The following is an 18658-nucleotide window of genomic DNA, read 5'->3' on the forward strand; positions in this document are numbered from 1 at the left end:
TTGATGCCTACACTAATATGAATACTGCTCCTTACAATCTAGCACCATTCACTGTAAAGAGGTCATCATAGTTAATTGGCGAGCTGTCATCCCTGCCTTCAGATGACCATCCTCCTCTTCCATCAGCCAGACCTGGTTCCCACCAAACAGGTTAGAAGAGATAGCTTACGCTATGACTCAAGTACTACAGTATAGTAAAAAAAAGGGTCCAAACATCCTTCGTAAGGGTATGTGTGACCGGAGGCCAGGAGACCGCGGTCACAATACCGATGGCGGGATTCCGGCATTTAGATGCCTGGCAGAGGAAGGGGGGGAGCGCAACGAAGCCCATTGCGGGCTCGATCGTGAGCTGAGCTCGACCCAGGTTCTATTCTCACTCTATGTGTGTCATCTACACCCACAAGTAGGAATAGTCCCTGTTGGTCGGCATACCGACCATCAGAATAGTGAGAGTTCGGGATGTAGGTGCTGGTATTGTGACCGCACATAACTACATCCCCTTTGTAATATGTACTTGTTCAATGTTTGACTTTGTTGTTTAAAAAATATTTATCATTGCCATCCCAAAATACCATTTTAAAAACAAAATTATCTCCAAATTCAGAAAACTGTTTCAGCCTGCCAGACTTGATAGCAGCAGAGCACAAATTCTTCCAGTAATGTGACATTTGCCAAAATCTCTAGGGGATGCCAAGTACATAAAAAAACAGAAGATAAAATTGTTCACAATGATTCTTATTTTTATTGTCATTAAAAGTTTTATATTGATGTTTTCGCAATTTTCCACGTAACATCCAGTGTTACCTTCTTTTTTAGCAACTTCTCAGAGTAGGTGAAGTGTTTTTCCCTTGAGTAGAGAACGCGGCGGCAACTGATTTCTCTGTATCTGACAATTTGGCCGAGAGCCACTTTTTATGGCAGCTGTTTGTGTGTATTATGTTGGTTTGTGCAATACTTTGTACTGTGTACATTTCCCACCTTTCCGACAGCTGCTATTGCTATTTCAGAGCATGTACTTTACTGGAAGATGCATTTATTTAGAGAAGAAGAAAAAAAAGTGAGAAAATTGATGCAAATACATCTGCTGACATTTTCCTCTACAATCTTCTATTTTATGTTTGTACACGGGTGATAGTCGGTTGGACGTGTTCTGGTTGTAAAGATTCTGAAGCATTCTGCCTGCTCTCTCAGTGTGATAGCGGCACTTAATATGGGAACATGCTTATTTTGAGATGGAATAGAAATCATAAGGTAAACCCGTAAAAGCAAAATCATAACAGCTGCTATAGCGACATAAAAATAAAACAAAGTTGAAATATGATTTAAACCAGATACATAGGGAGCGGTGAATTTATCCTATAATTTGTTACAAACTAGATGTTCAAAAGTAAACATTCGTAAATATCCAAATTGCAGCTTTCAGGCTACCACAGGTTTTGTTGAACACTTTGCTAATGTAAACTTTATAGGTAGTAATAAAATTTAATATTTAACATAACCTGAACTCGTTTGGGAAAACCGAAGGCTCCACTAAGTCCCAGATGTATTAAGAAGCAGTGAATGTGTATACCCCATATTCTGAAATATAAATGTTTTGGAATTCTGTATTCAAAATGAACTGTACTTAAAGCTGGCCCATAATATCACAAATCCAATGTATCAAAAAGTATTATAAAGATGTATTCCAACTTAGCTAGGGTTTTTACACTCTGAGGGTTATTCAGATGTGGAAGTAAATAAAAAAAGCAAGCAAGTGGGCAAAACCATGTTGCACTGCTGGTGGGGCAGATGTAACATGTGCAGAGAGATTTAGATTTGGGTGGGTTATATTGTTTCTGTGCATGGTAAAGACTGGTGCTTTATATTTACACTGCAATTTAGATTTCACTTTAGACACACCCCACCCAAATCTAAATCTCTCTGCACATGTTACATCTGCCCCACTTGCAGTGCAACATGGTTTTGACCAGTGGTGTGCTTTTTGGTTTGCTTACAAACCCGAGTAAGACCTTCTGTACACAATCATTTCTAAAATAAATGTGCTATACCTTAAAAACAATATAAGGCATCACAATTTGTTTTATTAAATTCTAAAATATATTAAGAATTAGAGATTTGTGATTCAGTTTTTTAGAAATCTAAACCCATCCAAATTTTGAGATCTAAACCAAAACAAGTCTTGGTTCGGAGTTTCTTATGGTTCAGAATTTGGATTTTACATCCAAATTTTGGGTTTTGGATTGCAAAAATTATATGATTTTAGCTGTTTTTATTCATTTTCAAGAAATTCAAAACCCAACATTCAGATTTCAAATCTGAAATCTGAACCAAAATATTTGAGGGTAGTTTTGCAAAGCCAAAACTAAAACATGTTGATGAAATTAGAATCAAAACCAAAACACGAAACTCTGCCCACATGTCTATTAAGAGTATACTAGCTTATGTGTTGGTTTCATCCGAGCAAAGGTTTGCTGGGAGGCTGCAAATAACTGTCACGGTTTCCAGACCATCTTGCAGGTCACATGTTCCAGGTCACCCAGTGGGTGCACAAAGTCACATTTTCCAGAGCACACTGATGATGCATTGTAAATGGCTGGCGAATACTTTGCCACATAACTCCAAAACTAAGCAACCAATTACACCGCCAATATTTTTCTGTAAATCTATGGACCAAGGGGATCATTCAGATCCAGCCACGATGCCAGTGGCGGCAAACTGCGTGGACACACACATTGTGGTCGTGATGAATGCGACCACAATGTGATTGACAGCAGCAGGCATTTGCAGGATGGCAATGCAGCATTGGGGAGGCGGGGCAATTGGGGGCGGGCTGGGACTGTTTTCGGGGGTGGCTGCGTGACATCACACGCAGCCGCTCCCATAACAAATGGCTGCCGACCGACTGACACAGCAGTCAGGATGCGCTGGCAGGGGTCACCCTTAGATCCAATGCGTTCGCAATTAGATTGCGGATGCACCGGGGGAGGGGGGGTGCGGCCACAAACATGCATGTGCAGATAAGAATGCGGATCTGGCTACGTATGCAACCATCTGCGTTCATTTCGGAAACCCCCCCCCCCAAGACCTTTCATTTGGTATATTACGTGCCCTGCTCAGACAATGGCATCACAGAATAATGTCACTCATAACAGTTTTCCTTCTTTTATTAATACATAGTTGTTAGAAAAACATTATTAACTGCTAAGGGACTGTGCCCACCCTGTGTTTATTGAGATTTTTTTTAAAAATAACTACTGCCAGGCGCACACTGATCCTCTACTCCTCTGCTTTTCCCACTGTGCGGGTCCGTTCCACTCTCCTCCAATGACATCATGTCTCGCGTGGACCATAGAGCTAGATTCTTCCTTCTTTCAGTAATTTGTCCCAATGAGGACCTTTAGCTCCAGTGATTATGGTATGTGAATTGACACTGAAGCAGGCAATAAATTCAATAACTGAGTAGACTGACAATAGTGTAAAAGTTGTGTGGCTTGGACTACTGTGTGTGAAAGGTGATGTACTTGTGCAGTAATTACCTAAGCAGGCAGGTTTTGGAATACCCTGTTGCAGGAAATCCCCAGACAGTGTTCAGACACTCTGGCACCAAACTGAAGTCTTGTAGTGCTGTAAAATATTTCATCTTTATGGTACACAGACTCAGAGATTAAGGGTAGGGCCCAGGGAGTCAGTACCCCGGGCCCCCCAGTCTTAAGGGGCCCCCCCAGCCGGAGCTCTGCGCCGCTTTGGTGCTGCTGTCTCCACTCTCGTCTCCAGCCTCCGTCGCCAGCAGTAGCTCTCCTGGCAGCAGCTAAGGATAGAAATTGCATGGATTAGTCCCCGGCCGTGCTGTCCGAGAGGAGGGGGGAGGAAGCCGCATGCACAGCCGCATGCAGTATAGGACATACCGCACCCCTCCCCTGGCAGCGCGGAACCCTCCCTCCTCAGCAGCCTGGAGTCTTCTCTCCTTGCTGCAGTGTGGGGCCCTCCACCCAGTGGCTCCTGTTGGGGTGGAAGGGGGGTGAGCAGTGGGTTCAGCCGCATCGTGGTTGCTGGTTGGCCCCCCTGTCTTGGGTGCCCTGGGCACCTAGAGGGTTTAATCCAGCGGTGTGTTGTATAAAGTGTCAGGGGCATTACAGTGTGTGGCATAAAGTATTATGAGCATAGCAACAATATCACTGTAATAATTAAATATATTGTTGTTTTTCTCTGAAAAATGTATTTAATTTTCATTACATTTTCAAAATTTTTGGTGGTTATTAGCGTGCGACCCGGAGAGAGATTGTAGCCTCGGGTGGAAGGGGCATGGCTACTGCATAGTGGGCGGGGCCTCATGACGTGGACTTGTTTTTTGTCCTTTTGGTGGGAAGCCCCCTGCTCATCTCCCACCACTGAGTAGATGCCGTGCACATGCGCACAGCCTGTATTCAGAGATCACTTTCTGCTTTGCAGAGCAGCGGGTGATCAAAAGCTCCTCCAACTGCTCCCCCACCCGCAGGACACTGCGAATCAGGACAGTTGGGAGGTGTGCAGTCCCATTTGGAGAGTGTTTCCTCCCTCCGGGACTGCTAGCCCAGGCAGCGATTAGCAGAGAGCCAGCTCACTGCCTCGTCAGTCTTAGCCGGCTTCTATGGGCTACTGTGCATGTATCGGGTCCCGGAATCTGTGATCTGTAAATAGTACAAGTGCCGGGACCAAGGTGCCGGTGGGGACAAGTCAGCGGGGACCTAGTAGCATCGCTAGCGGCAGCCCTCCTCTTCTACCAAGGAAGGAGCCGCTGATGCTATGTACTAACTAAGCCTTGGAGAGAGATAAAGTGGATGGAGATAAAGTACCAGCCAACCAGCTCCTAGCTGCCATGTTGCAGGCTGTGTTTGAAAATGACAGTCGGGAGCTGGTTGGTTGGTACTTTATCTCCATCCACTTTATCTCTTTCCAGGTCTTAGGGGGTCATTCCGACCCTATCGCTCGCTGCAATTTGTCGCAGCCTGCGATCGGGTCAGAACTGTGCATGCGCCAGCGAATGGCAGCTTTCGTTACCTAGCGATCACCTCTGAGGCGGTTGCTAGGTGGGAGGGGGCTGAACGGCGGCGTTAAGCCGCCATTTACGGGGAGAGGTCTGGCCAACGCAGGCGTGGCCGGACCATTCGGGGGGCGGGCCGCGGCGGCTGCATTTAGTGGGAGCAGTCTGGCCAACGCAGGCGTGGCCGGACCGTTCGGGGGGCGGGCCGCGGCAGGAGCTGCGCTGGCCTGGAGTTACTCCTTAAATACAAAGGCATCGCCTCTGTGCGATGCTTTTGTATTTGTGCGGGGGGGCCGGCACTGACATGCGGGGCGGACTAGCCCTGTGCTGGGCGTCCCCCCGCATGTCTGAGTTAACGATCGTAGCTGTGCTAAACTTAGCACAGCTACGATCAACTCGAATTGACCCCCTTAGTACATAGACTTCTAACACTGAAAGCCACTTCTAATAGATTACCTACCCCCGTGCCAGTCCAGATAGGATAATGTATACTGTATTTGTCATGAGATTACCAACACACATCACCAGTATCCAACTACCTCCTAAAGTTAAAAGTTGTTACGGCATGTATATTGTATGTATGTATATTGGCCAATGGGTCACAAATCCTGGACAATATTCAGTTGTTCCTCTTTAATGTACTCTATACAATCAGAGGCGGCACCAAGAAGCTAGAAGCAGGAAAATAAACATAACAAAAATGTTTTTTTCCTCAAATTAATATTTATTTACAGAAGCCAAGCGCCCAATGCCTAATTTATATTCCATAAAGCTGTCTTCACTTTTCATTGGCAGATCATGAAAAATCATAAATGTAGAAAAAGTTTCTCCTGCGCATAATGACTTCTATCTACAGTACTGAGCATTTATAGAGAAATAAAGTGGAAATAGGGTTTACATTAGAATGCATCAGTATGTGCATATACCATTATTTATGGTTATATTTAATTCTGCTGTAAAGTGTCTAGCAGTTCTTGAAAAAAAAGTATATTTCTATGCTTTGTTTTTAATACTGCGGGGAAATAAATATTGTAGTTTCTCATTTTCAAAGACTGGATTAAAAAAAAAAAAAAGTACTGCAGTCTCATTTTCTCCACCACATGTCCTTATCTCACAGATCTGCAACTCAATCACACGTATCGGATCTTTGATCCAGGACCAGACAATCAACGGGATGTAATGGCGTCCGAGTTTGCCGGAGGTGCCGAATGTCGGTTATAATTCGTACGTTTTTTTTAAAAAAACGGCAGTCATTTACAAGGCAAAACCATGCTTTGTAAATGATTGCCTCTTTAAAAAAAAGTCAGAGTTCGGCCAGCCAATCAGTTTCTAACACCCATGTTACAGGCTCGGTTTGAAAAATGACAGTTAGGAGGCTGGTTGGTTTGTACTTTATCTCCGTACACTTTATTTCTCTCCAAGGCTAAGAAAATAGACTCCTTAGTACTGTAAATCTTATATTCTGGATCTAATGGAGCAACTCCCAACATAGAGATCCGTAACATGATGAGGAACTTGCTGATCACTGAGAAGGAACCGGGGTTGATGTAGAACCGAATGGAGATACAGAAGAGCAGGATATTGAGAAGGTGCTGGAGGTGGGTTATAAAGAAATAGAAAGTGTGCTTAGTGTCAAGGAGGTTATTACTGCTCCCAGGGCCGGCTCTACCATTAGGCAGGTGGTTGTAAAATCATTAATCAAATAAGAAGGAGATCTACAATTCCGGTGGTGATATTAATATAGCCAATATGCAGATGCACATTTGTCGATCATTCATCTATAACCACCACTATTCGGAGTAGTGTCTCCTCTATGAATTCCCAATATAGTTCTGCCCTTACAGAGTTTTTATCATTCATCATGAATACAGGTGTATGAAATGATCATACAACAATCCTGCAACCTATTAATGTATAGGCATCTTGGAAGTCATACATTAATTACAATATCAACACTTTTAATGTATACCAGGGTTATTTCCAGTATGGTGGTCTTCTGATGTGTGTGTTGCATGTGATGTTGTAGTAGTCACATGCTGTACAACATCAGAAGACTATAATAAATAACTATGATGCACATCATAAGGTGATGATATACAGTAAGCAGTAGGTGGCAATTACGTAGGTGGCAATTCGCACAGTCCACTGGTCCACACAAAACATCAGCACAGTCAAACATCCATAAATAGAATGACAGTTTGCAGTGTATATTGCCTTTGCCTTGGTTTGACTTTGAATATAGTGTTTTTATTTTCATTTGTTGATTTGAGAATTTTGTGATTACTGACAATAAAATGTACCTGCTTTATAGCTATTATTTGATTGCATTTCCTTTTTTTTTATGTTTTTCTAATTTTTTTAAATTCTTTCGTGCTCATAATTGCATCCAATGTACCAGCATCTGGGCACTCATTAAGGGGTACATTTACTAAGCAGTGATAAGAGCGGAGAAGTGAGTCAGTGGAAATATTTCCCCATCAACCAATCAGCAGCTCTGTATCATTTTATAGTATGCAAATTATAGATGTTACTTCAGTGCTGATTGGTTGATAGGGCAACTTCTCCACTGGCTCACTTCTCCGCTCTTATCACTGCTTAGTAAATGTACCCCTAAGTCACTGCATTTCATCTTTTAAGAGCATTCATAGCTATCCCCTTCTGTAGATCTCTTTGTTGTATCTCTGTGCATGAACGAACGAGTCCTCCAACATTAGAAGCAGTCTGACATGAGACTGTCAGTGATTGACAGTCTGAAGCCGTTTGGGGGCGGGGAGGGGGCAGTGATGGCCTTTGTTTATGAAAATGGAGGTGTGTTGCTGCCTTTTAGGGTGAGGGAAGAGGCTAGGATCTCCGTCACTGGTCAGAGATTTCCTGGCTTCTTACAAGCATCTGTCTCGGTTGGCTTGCACAAGTGCATGGGTCCCGCAAGCAACCAAATGGTGTCGCAGTGATCTGATACCTGCATCCTAGGTCGCATCTTGGATTACTACTGCAGCAGAAGGCGTCTACTTGTAATAAACAACTCTGCTGCATTTACATACAGGGCTATTGCTGCTGCTTCCAAGGAAGCAGCAGTGATAGCAACTCCGTCTACATCTGAATTATCCCCACTGGACATAGGGGGTCATTCCGAGTTGATCGCTCGCTAGCTAGTTTTAGCAGCCGTGCAAATGCTATGCCGTCGCCCACAGGGAGTGTATTTTAGCTTAGCAGAAGTGCGAACGGTTGTATCGCAGAGCGTCTGCAAAAATTAGAAATGAGAGAATGTATGACGAAACCTGAATGTGGGAACATCAAAGAGGAGGAAGCAATTATAATGTGCAAGCAGTTGGTCAGTTTAATAAGAGATAGTTCAAATTGCAGTGATTAACTCAGCCCACAGAATGTCAACTTTCATTATGTGCAGGTGATCAGGTGTGCACAGAGGAGGTAGGTACAGAGAAGGTAGTTTGGCCACCTACTTCAGTGGTGTGTCCACTGTATTGCGGCAGCAAAGCATCTAGATAGGTGGCCTTGATATGCAGTGTGGTGTAGACATGTTCCTAAATGTTTGGATAAACCACCCCTCAGTACTAGGCCCTAAAAATTACAAATGACACATAACGGCCTTGTATTATTATTAATATACCACATTGTTTCAACAGCACTGTACAGGAAATATACAAAGTAACTGTGAACCCTGAAATATCATTGGTACAGTAAATATAAGTACAGTAGACATATCTTTGGAACACCATAGAGTAATAAATAAACTACAGTAAGAAGGACATGAAAATGGGCAAAGTTAAGGTTACCCACTGTGAGGCAGATGTACTAAGCATTGGAAAGTTATAAAATGGAGAGAGATAAACTGCCAACCAATCAGCTCCTGACATTTTTCAAAGACAGCCTGAGATATGGCTGTTAGGAGCTGATTGGTTGGTACTTTATCACTTTTAAGGGCTTAGTATATCTCCCATTGAAGGATGAGAACAGAGAAACAGAGACCCCTATGTACTAAGCCTTCAAGAGTGATAAAGTGGACAAGATAAAGTACCAGCCAATCAGCTCCTAACTGCCATGTTAGGGTGCATACACACGGTGAGATTCGGACTTATCCGATTCTCACCGTGCGACAGGGGGCCGGGTCGGCACTTAGCCAGTATCGCAAGCACATAATGAGTGTGCTTGCGATGCTGGCTATGTGCGATTTTGGCTAAGTGTCAATCCTGACTATCTCTTCTATAGAGATAGTCAGGATTGACTTGCCTGCACAGCCTATTTTTTCTGCCAATGCCGACCGCGCGGGGCCGCGCATCGGCATCGGATCGGGATCGCAAGGTGACTGTCACCTTGCGATCTGCACTATCTTTTCATCCGATTCTGACTATATAGTCAGAATCGAATGAAAAAATCTTACCGTGTGTACACACCTTTACAGGCTGTTTGAAAAATGACAGGAGCTGATTGGCTGGTACTTTATCTCCGTCTACTTTATCTCTACCCAAGGCTTAGTACATAGGCTCCAGGGTCACTGAAAGAGTGTAAGGGACAAAGGGCTCTGGAAACACGGCTAGTGGTACGTATGAGGGCCCTGCCCAGGAGAGCGTACATACTAAGAAGAGAGGTGAACAGTTGGAGAGTGAACTGAGAATAAGAGAAGGTCAAGTGAGAGAAGATAGGAGATTTAAGAGGAGAGTTTTGAGTGAATATTTGAAGCTAGAAAGACAGGCAGGAAGTCTGACTTGGCGAGCGAGTGATTTTGACAGGAGGTAGAAGTAGCGGAGTCAGTTTCAGGAAGAGCGGAAGAGCGGAAGTGACTGGAGGGAATGTGGACAGAAATGAGGTTTGAGATGCAGGAGGAGTCAGAGTGAGTAATTGTTTTGTAAGTAAGGGTCCGGAATTTGAACTGGATTCTGAGGGTGATGGTTAGCCAAGTCCACTGTACAGGAACAGTCCACTTTAATATAAATCTCACATGAACCAGGTGATAATATATATATTTTTTTTTTGCTGAAGACAGAGACACTCTAATCTTATTAATTTTGTTATTCTATTATTATTTTGTTATTTTAATTCAATAATGGAAGGATCCTGGTTCTTTATCTAAACACCTGGCTCAATCGCTTACGCCAAGTGTGTAATCCGTGTTGCCACAGCTGCATCCTCAAACGTAGATTCAATTACGGCTGATTGTGTGTATTTAAAATTCAAAAGCATGCAGCAAGTACACCACAAATACAGTCTTGATTTTAAATTTACAACCAGGAAAAGTATTTCTCAATGCTTACAGTTCATACAAAGCTAATTTACCTGCTGCATTCTAATACCCCATTGTTTGGCAACAGTCAGTTTCTCTCAACGAGCCACATTTTTATTTCTACCAGTTCACATAATATTGTGTCTAGTCTCTTGATAAGATTAATTTCCTTTAAAATGGATAGGAAAACATATGGGCATGCGTTTTTTGTGTGCGCATAATAAGCTTTATTTGCATATTTTATTGATAGCGAATCTGGCACATAAAACCTAAGATGTTTAAGTTTTCCACTGACAACTCTAACGTCGCAACAAAAATGTAATGCCAGTGCACAAAACCTCTCACAATTTAGTACTACTTAAACTTCTTTAAAAGAAAAATGTTGATACAGAGATACTACAATTTTAAAATCACTCCTTTATGCCACTACTCTGGGCTATCCGTAGTACAATCTAAGGGGTAAATTTACTAAGGTGAGAGTTTTTTTTATAACGGTGATGTTGCCTATAGCAACCACTCAGAATCTATCTATTATCTTCTAGAAGCAGCTAGACAAATGTTAAGTAAAATCTGATTGGTTGCTATGAGCAACATCACCAGTTCTAAAAAACTCCGACCTTAGTAAATTTACCCCATAGAGCAATAATGTGCATCATGCATGTTTTTGCACTTCATATGCTTTGGAAGATGTAGAGTCCTACGTGTTTCATCTGGGTGGTCTTCAGTTTCCCGCTGGCCAGAATCCCGGCGACCAGCATACCGGCGCCGGGATCCCGACCGCCGGCATGCCGACACATATTCTCCCTCTTGGGGGTCCACGACCCCCCTGGAGGGAGAATAAGCACCACTGTGCCTGCAGCATGGTGAGCACGAACCCGCAAGGGGCTCATTAGCGCTTGCCCAGCTGTTGGTATGCCGGCGGTCGGGATCCCAGCGCCAGTATGCAGGCCGCCGGGATCTCGGCTGTCAGCCACTCATACTACACCCTTTCATCTGTGTAGAGCCATTACTGGTATGTATTAAGGTGTTCTCATGAGAATGTTCATAGAAGGTGTGTCGACGGAATTGTGAGCTATGTAGAGTAGGAAAGACGCATAAATATACCTGACGCATCTTTTGTACTAAGAATAGGACTGGGGTCAGTGCGCAATAAGGGTGATGGTTATTGAGTCAAGTATATGGATAGAGAAGTGGCGTCACTATGGGGGCGTGGGCAGATCCAAGGTGTCTCCCGCCAAAGAGTGACACCAAATTGCTGTCTCCTCTTCATTGATAAGAGTCTGGTATTGCACTGTAACATTACATATAGCACTAAGCTCCTGTCACAGTGTAGGATCTGGCACTGCAGACAGACAGACTCTGGGACCCTTGGAGTAATGAAAACAGGGGTCTGGTCGTGGGACCACACCCTCTTTCTGTGAGGCCATGCCCTTTCCATGAGGTCACATCCCCTTCAAATAAGGTAATGTCCCTTTGTGTCTGCGCACGCCTAAGGTGTGCGCATGAGGTATGTCCACTGCACCGGGTGTCACATAATTTAGTGACACCCCTGGGATAGTGGGTAGGTGCATAGCACAGATGCAGCAAATACCCATTTATTCCCGTGCACACAAAGTGGAAGCAGTTATGAGCGAATGGCATTCAGGCATAAGTATTTGAGGGGTTGTAAGATTCTTTGGATAAAGCTGCCACCAGAACACTTGATATTATGACATCAGGTCAAGGGAGTGGGGCCACTGGGACCAAGCAGGAGAGGAGGTCCGGGTCCTGTATCCTTGGAGTAGCAACACCACTTGCACTCTCCTACTTACTGCCCTGGTAGGATATTAAAATATATTAAAGCCTTTGACTAAGTAATTTAATAAATATAAGTTATAACGTACAGGTTTATACTTAACTAAATGTATCCATCATGCCAACTGTTCCGTTATATTGACGGGAGTTGTAATTAAAATAGAATATTTCGTTTCTTCATCCTGAATTAACCATGTTCTGTATAAGCCTGGATTTTAGGTTTGCATTTGAGACATGTGCTGTACAGTTAAAGGAAATAACTGACATGATATGCTTTACCATTTGAGCTTTTTTAACAGCTTCATCATCCTTTATTTATTGCAAATGTGTTTTATTGTTAGTAATAAAGGGTACACTTTCAGTTTCATCAGTAAGTCAGAGTTATACATTTACTGTTTTATAAAATCACATTTAATTGAAAATTATGTTTTAAGGTGTGTTTGGTAGCTGTTTAAAATGCTGGCAACTCCTAAATGTAATTAATGGCTAAATTAAAACAAATTTTGTAGAAATTTACATTAAAACATTGATAAAAATGTCATGGATGATAAATGTTCCTTTGTTAGAAAAGTATTTTAATTAATTACTGTATACCAGGCGTCTGCATTGTAGAGTATTAAGCATGGAATGGAGTGGAAGTGGGAATATTTTTCTAAATGTTTAAAAAGATTCATTTAGGACATAATGACTTGATTTCAAAAAAAAATTTTATATATAGAATTTATTACATTTCAACTGCTACTTTACTCTATATGTCAGGCGTAGTTTATTTAGGTGAGTTTACAAATTACACATACTGTAGACTAAGTATATTTTCAAAGAAAACAGGGGTGCAGTAGTGGCCTGGGAGTGCAGAGGAGGTGTAACCATGCCTCAAGTGATGATGTGACCATGCCTCCTCCAACAACCACACCCCTTCAGCTTCCCACCTAACCCTAAGGTCTCAGCGGTCCTGTACGTGAGCGGCACCAAGACCTTAGATGGGTATTATGTCATAAATACCATTAGTAATTTCTGTCATTCAGGTTAGAAAATGAAAGTAATGTCTACATACTGTACGGTAGCTGCTATAGTTACAACATAATGTTGTACAGACAGGTGTGTAGTTGGGAAGGGTAGGTGGCGGAGGCAGAGAAGCAGCAGCAACCCAGGGAGCATAGCTGAGAAGGGAGAGAGGGCGGTCAGCAAGTTGTTATTCCCTCCAAGTGGCCATGTTCTGCAGCAATAGGCTGCATGGTCCCTATCTTCCCTGCCTGTCTCCTCCTCCTCACTGACAGCGGTCTCGATGGGACCTGCCTGATAGGCTGCTGCTTTCTGAGCACTGTGTGGCTGCACCGGGGGGAACAGATCAGGTAAGTTAAGGTATAGAGGCAGGAAGAAGGGTGAAGGTGGTGATGGGTATAATTATTGTAGGCACACTAAGACTAAGGAGGGGTAAAGTGTTAATGCTTCAATTGGTTATTTAAGGTGAAGTCTTTTTTTATGAAACTATGGAAGTAATTAGGGGTTTAATGTACTGAAATGTAATTATTTGATGATGTTGATGTTAATAATAAGGATAATGCAGATAATTATAGTAAAAGGGATAATTATATCAATTATAGTAAACTGAGTTGTATGAAACAGAAGTTGTTAATTATATTAGTGATATTGTCAGATGATCAAAAATACTCATTGGATTTGTATGGCAGTCACACTCCTGTGTAGAATATGTAATTCACTGATGCTCTCTATATTATATGGCGATCATGCTACTCTGTATTATATGGTGGTCACTGATGCTCTCTGTATTATATGGCTATCAATAGTGCTTTCTGCATTATATTGTGTTCACTGATGCTCTCTGTATTATATAGTGGTGACTGAGCTCTCTATAATATATGGTTGTCACTGATACGTTATGTACTATATGGCAGTCACTGATGTTCAGTAGTATATGGTAGTCACTGATTCTCTCTGTATTATATGGCAGTCACTAATTCTCACTGATGCTTTCTGCATTAAATTGTGGTCACTGATGCTCTCTGTATTATATGGTGGTGACTGAGCTCTCTATAATATATGGTTGTCACTGATACGTTCTGTAATAAATGGCTGTCCCTGATGCTCTCTGTACTATATTGTGGTCACTGATGCTCTCTGTATTATATGGTGGTGACTGAGCTCTCTATAATATATGGTTGTCACTGATACGTTCTGTAATAAATGGCTGTCCCTGATGCTCTCTGTAATATTTGGCTATCCCCGATCCTCTCTGTAATGTATGGCTGTTCCTGATACTGTCTGTAATATATGGATATCCCTGATTCTCTCTGTACTATATAGCAGTCACTGATGCTCTCTGTACTATATTGTGGTCACTGATGCTCTCTGTATTATATGGTGGTGACTGAGCTCTCTATAATATATGATTGTCACTGATACGTTCTGTAATAAATGGCTGTCCCCGATCCTCTCTGTAATGTATGGCTGTTCCTGATACTCTCTGTAATATATGGATATCCCTGATTCTCTCTGTATTATATGGCAGTCACTGATTCTCTCTGTATTATATGGCAGTCACTGATTCTCTCTGTATTATATGGCAGTCACTGATGCTCTCTGTACTATATTGTGGTCACTGATGCTCTCTGCATTATTTGGCTGAGAGTAAGCACTATCAATTGGAATGGAGGGAAGTCTTTGCTCAGGGTGACAGAAAGAATAGCTTCAATTATGTGTACTATACTACACATACTTTATTAAATGAATATGGTGTTTCAGATGAAAAAGCAATATGGTCAATATTATTTTATACACTGCAAACAGGGTTGAAATGATACAGTACTTTCCCATTAAAAATTTTTTTATTGTGCAGTTTTAGAGACATCTGTTTCTGTATATGTTTTATAGTAATGAAAGTTATAATGACTGCTGATTGCTGTTCACTATATTGTTACCAGGTTGCCCATCAAGAATTAAGGCTCATGTCACACCAATACTGCCAGCCCAGATTGTCAGATTGACCAAGTCACCAACAGTTACCTTCATGACTGGCCTGACGGATCATGCACCGACTTCAAACGGTAAGTTACAGTATTTAACGTGGGATCCGGTCTCTAGGTCGACAGTAACTAGGTCGACACTATCTAGGTAGACCACCATTGGTCGACAGTAACTAGGCCGACAGGGTTTCTAGGTCAACAGAGTCTCTAGGTCGACATGTTCTAGGTCGACAGGTCAAAAGGTCGACATGAGTTTTTCACGATTTTCTTTCTTTTTTTGAACCTTATATACTTAACGATCCATGTGGACTACGATTGGAAAGGTAATCTGTGCCGAGTGAAGCGGTAGCGAAGCAAGGAGACTTGCCCGAAGCATGACAAGCGAAGCGAGCCATGCGAGGGGACACGGTGCACTAATTGGGGTTCCCGGTCATTCTACGAAGAAAATGACATTACATTTTTTTTTTAAACTCATGTCGACCTTTTGATCTGTCGACCTAGACCATGTCGACCTAGAGACCCTGTCGACCTAGAGACCCTGTCGACCAATAGTGGCCGATCTAGACACTGTCGACCTAGACACTGTCGACCTAGTTACTATCTACCTTCCATACCACACCCATTTAACGTTGTAGGGATTTGTGCATAAACATATCTGTTGTAGAACGTTCCGATGAGCCGACTGACAGGGACTAATCCCACTCGTAGGTGTCGAAGGGGCTTTGTTGCGCTCCCTCCCCCCCCATCCCCGCCGGCATTCTGCCCCCGGGATAGCAGGGTCAGTATGCCAACCGCTGAGATCCCCAGCGCCGGTCTCCCTTGCCCAACCCATCTGATTAATAGTTACAGTAGACCTTATTGCAACAGATGGGTATCACTCTTTTTGTTTGAGCTTATGAAGCTCTAAGGGACATTTACTAACCCTGCAGTTTTTGGAGTGTACCCACAAATATTAAGTATCCCCTAAATGTAAGATGGGGTGATTGCAACAGTTATTGTTTTTGGTTACAAAAGCAGCCCCCCACCCCACAGGTTTCTATGGGGGCTACTAATATACAGTATGAAATTACCAAGCTCTGAAAGGGGTAGGCTAGGGGTATGCAACATGCTTCTTGAAACTACATATCCCAGCATGCTTTGCTACAGGTTTAGCATGCCATAATAGGAAATCTGTGTCAGTGCACGCTGGGATGTAAAGTTCCACAGCAGATAGAGGGATGCATTTTGAATACCCCTGGTGTATATGCATTGTAGAAACATTTTCATGAAAGGCAACTGAAAATGTTCTGCTTGTATTCAGGACCATCACAAAATTGCTGTTTCAATCATTATCTTATTTTAAAACAAATATCTTTATTTTTCTAATTATTTCTATCCTGATTATTTTCACTTTTGAATATAGTACTCTATGATGCCAAGGAATAGCATCCTCATTAAGGAAATTAACACATCAAGGTGTGACAATAAAGAAGTCAGGCGGACCGTGTCTTTACTGTACCCAGGGCCGGATTAAGCCTTGGGGGTGTCCGGGGCACTTAAGACAAGGGGGCCCCCGGTGGGAGGCGGGGGAGTGTATTTTAGATTATGCATACCTTCCAACAGGACCCATTCCAGGATGGACAAAATGCTCCCTACCTGGACTTCCTTTTTAATATATGATTGGTGTCACTTGTGTTGAACTATTTAATAGATAAGAAAGGTGTTTCAACACAGGTGATTGCAATCATAATTTAAGATAGCATGTTATCCCTCCAGGACTAGGTCATGTTAGGATGTATGGATTGTGTATATTAGATTTAATCCAGTGGGGTATATTAGATTTAAACTAATAGTTGAATAATGCCTGGGTACTGTTTATAGCTCCACCTAATTGAGAGACAACTATTTTATAAAGTTTTCTTGTAGTGGAACAAATACAACTTAACCTTAAAATACACATAGAAAAAAAATCTATAATTTATCTTGTCACATGCAAGAATAGCAGCAGCAACCTCTATACTACTTACACACTGGTACAGGATTCAGGAGGACTCTGCATGTGTGTGTCTCTCTCTCTAGAACCTCATTAAATAACAGGTTGCATAGGACCCAGACACCCAGGCAGGGAGGAGGAGAAGATGGGATCTCTGTGTCACTTAGAGTTCTCTCCACCCTCCTATCTCTCCTCTGGTCGGAGAGCTCAATCGGTAGCTCATAAAATCTGATACTCTGCCTGCAATGCATACTGCCCTGCTCGCATTCTGGCTCTCTGGTTCTGCTACTGCATAAGAGGGAAACTAGCGATGTTGGTGTGCTCTAGCTGGTGGTCCCCCTAACAAAGGGGGGCCCGGGGTACTGTATGCCCTGCAACACCCCCTTAATCTGGCTATGACTGTACCTATATGGAAATCTTTTACAGCTACTGTATAATTCCAGTGCAATGTACGGTCCTGTCCTATAAAGCCTCATTACTAATCAGAAACATCTAATTAAGTCACGCACCGGTCTGTCTGACATTTATGCTGTATAGTTTGCACGGAGAGGTTTTTAGTGACTTTGGTAATTATAAGGTCATTTTTTATTTTCTGTAAAGTTTCTACCGAAGTATAAAGGCCAGAAAATATAATTGCCCAAATGAGTAAAAAAATCAGCTTCAGTATAGAAAGCAGCACATAGAAAGAGCATACAGTATTTCAGCCCATAACTTTAGTTGGAGATACAGTATATGATGAATGGTATCCGGTCTCTAGGTCGACAGTGTCTAGGTCGACCACTATTGGTCGACAGTAACTAGGTCGACAGGATTTCTAGGTCGACGTGTTCTAGGTCGATAGGTCAAAAGGTCGACATGAGTTATTCACATTTTTTTCTTTTTATGAACTTTTTCATACATAACGATCCATGCAGACTACGATTGGGAATAGTAGCCTGTGCTGAGCGCAGCGGTAGTGGAACGAGGCACCTTGCCCGAAGCCGCGAGCCACGAGAGGGGACACGGTGCAGTAATTGGTAGTGATGAGCGGGTTCGGATCCTCGGAATCCGACCCGCCCGATCTTCACCTTTTTTTTACACGGGTCCGAGCGACTCGGATCCTCCCGCCTTGCTCGGTTAACCCGAGCGCGCCCGAACGTCATCATCCCGCTGTCGGATTCTCGCGAGACTCGGATTCTATATAAGGAGCCGCGCGTCGCCGCCATTTTCACACGTGCATTGGGATTGATAGGGAGAGGACGTGGCTGGCGTCCTCTCGAGTCCGTTGTATTATATTAGAACTTAGTTAGTTATAATTGTGGGGAGGATTGGGGACGGGGAGCAGCTGTTAGGGAGTACAGTGCAGGGTTTTGAGTTTAATCCGTTGTTTCTCTGCCTGAAAAAAAACGCTCTACCATATCTGTGCTCACTCAGTGTGCTGCACTGCTGCATGATATATCTGTGCTGAGTGCACTGCTCACACTGCCTAATTGTGGGGACTTGGGAGCAGTTATAGCAGGAGTACAGTGCACAGTTTTGCTGACAGTGACCACCAGTCCAGTATACGTTTGTCTGCCTGAAAAACACTGTGGTGTTTTTTTTTTTCTTTCTTCATGCTAGTTTGTTTAGCAGTCTGCTGACACTGCAGTGTCCACCAGGTCCGTTATACA

General features: G+C 42.9%; 1 protein-coding gene across 2 annotated transcripts in view; it reads left to right on the top strand.

The window, feature by feature from the left end:
• TCERG1L (transcription elongation regulator 1 like) overlaps positions 1-18658 on the top strand; it is a 621355-nt gene that overhangs the window by 318304 nt on the left and 284393 nt on the right. For both annotated transcript variants that reach the window (XM_063962190.1, XM_063962191.1), the window contains exon 6: positions 14996-15118. In XM_063962190.1, the coding sequence (XP_063818260.1) occupies positions 14996-15118 (123 nt within the window). The remainder of the gene's footprint in view (positions 1-14995; positions 15119-18658) is intronic.

This window comes from Pseudophryne corroboree, chromosome 3 (assembly GCF_028390025.1).
Source record: "Pseudophryne corroboree isolate aPseCor3 chromosome 3, aPseCor3.hap2, whole genome shotgun sequence".
Taxonomy (NCBI): Eukaryota; Metazoa; Chordata; class Amphibia; order Anura; family Myobatrachidae; genus Pseudophryne; species Pseudophryne corroboree.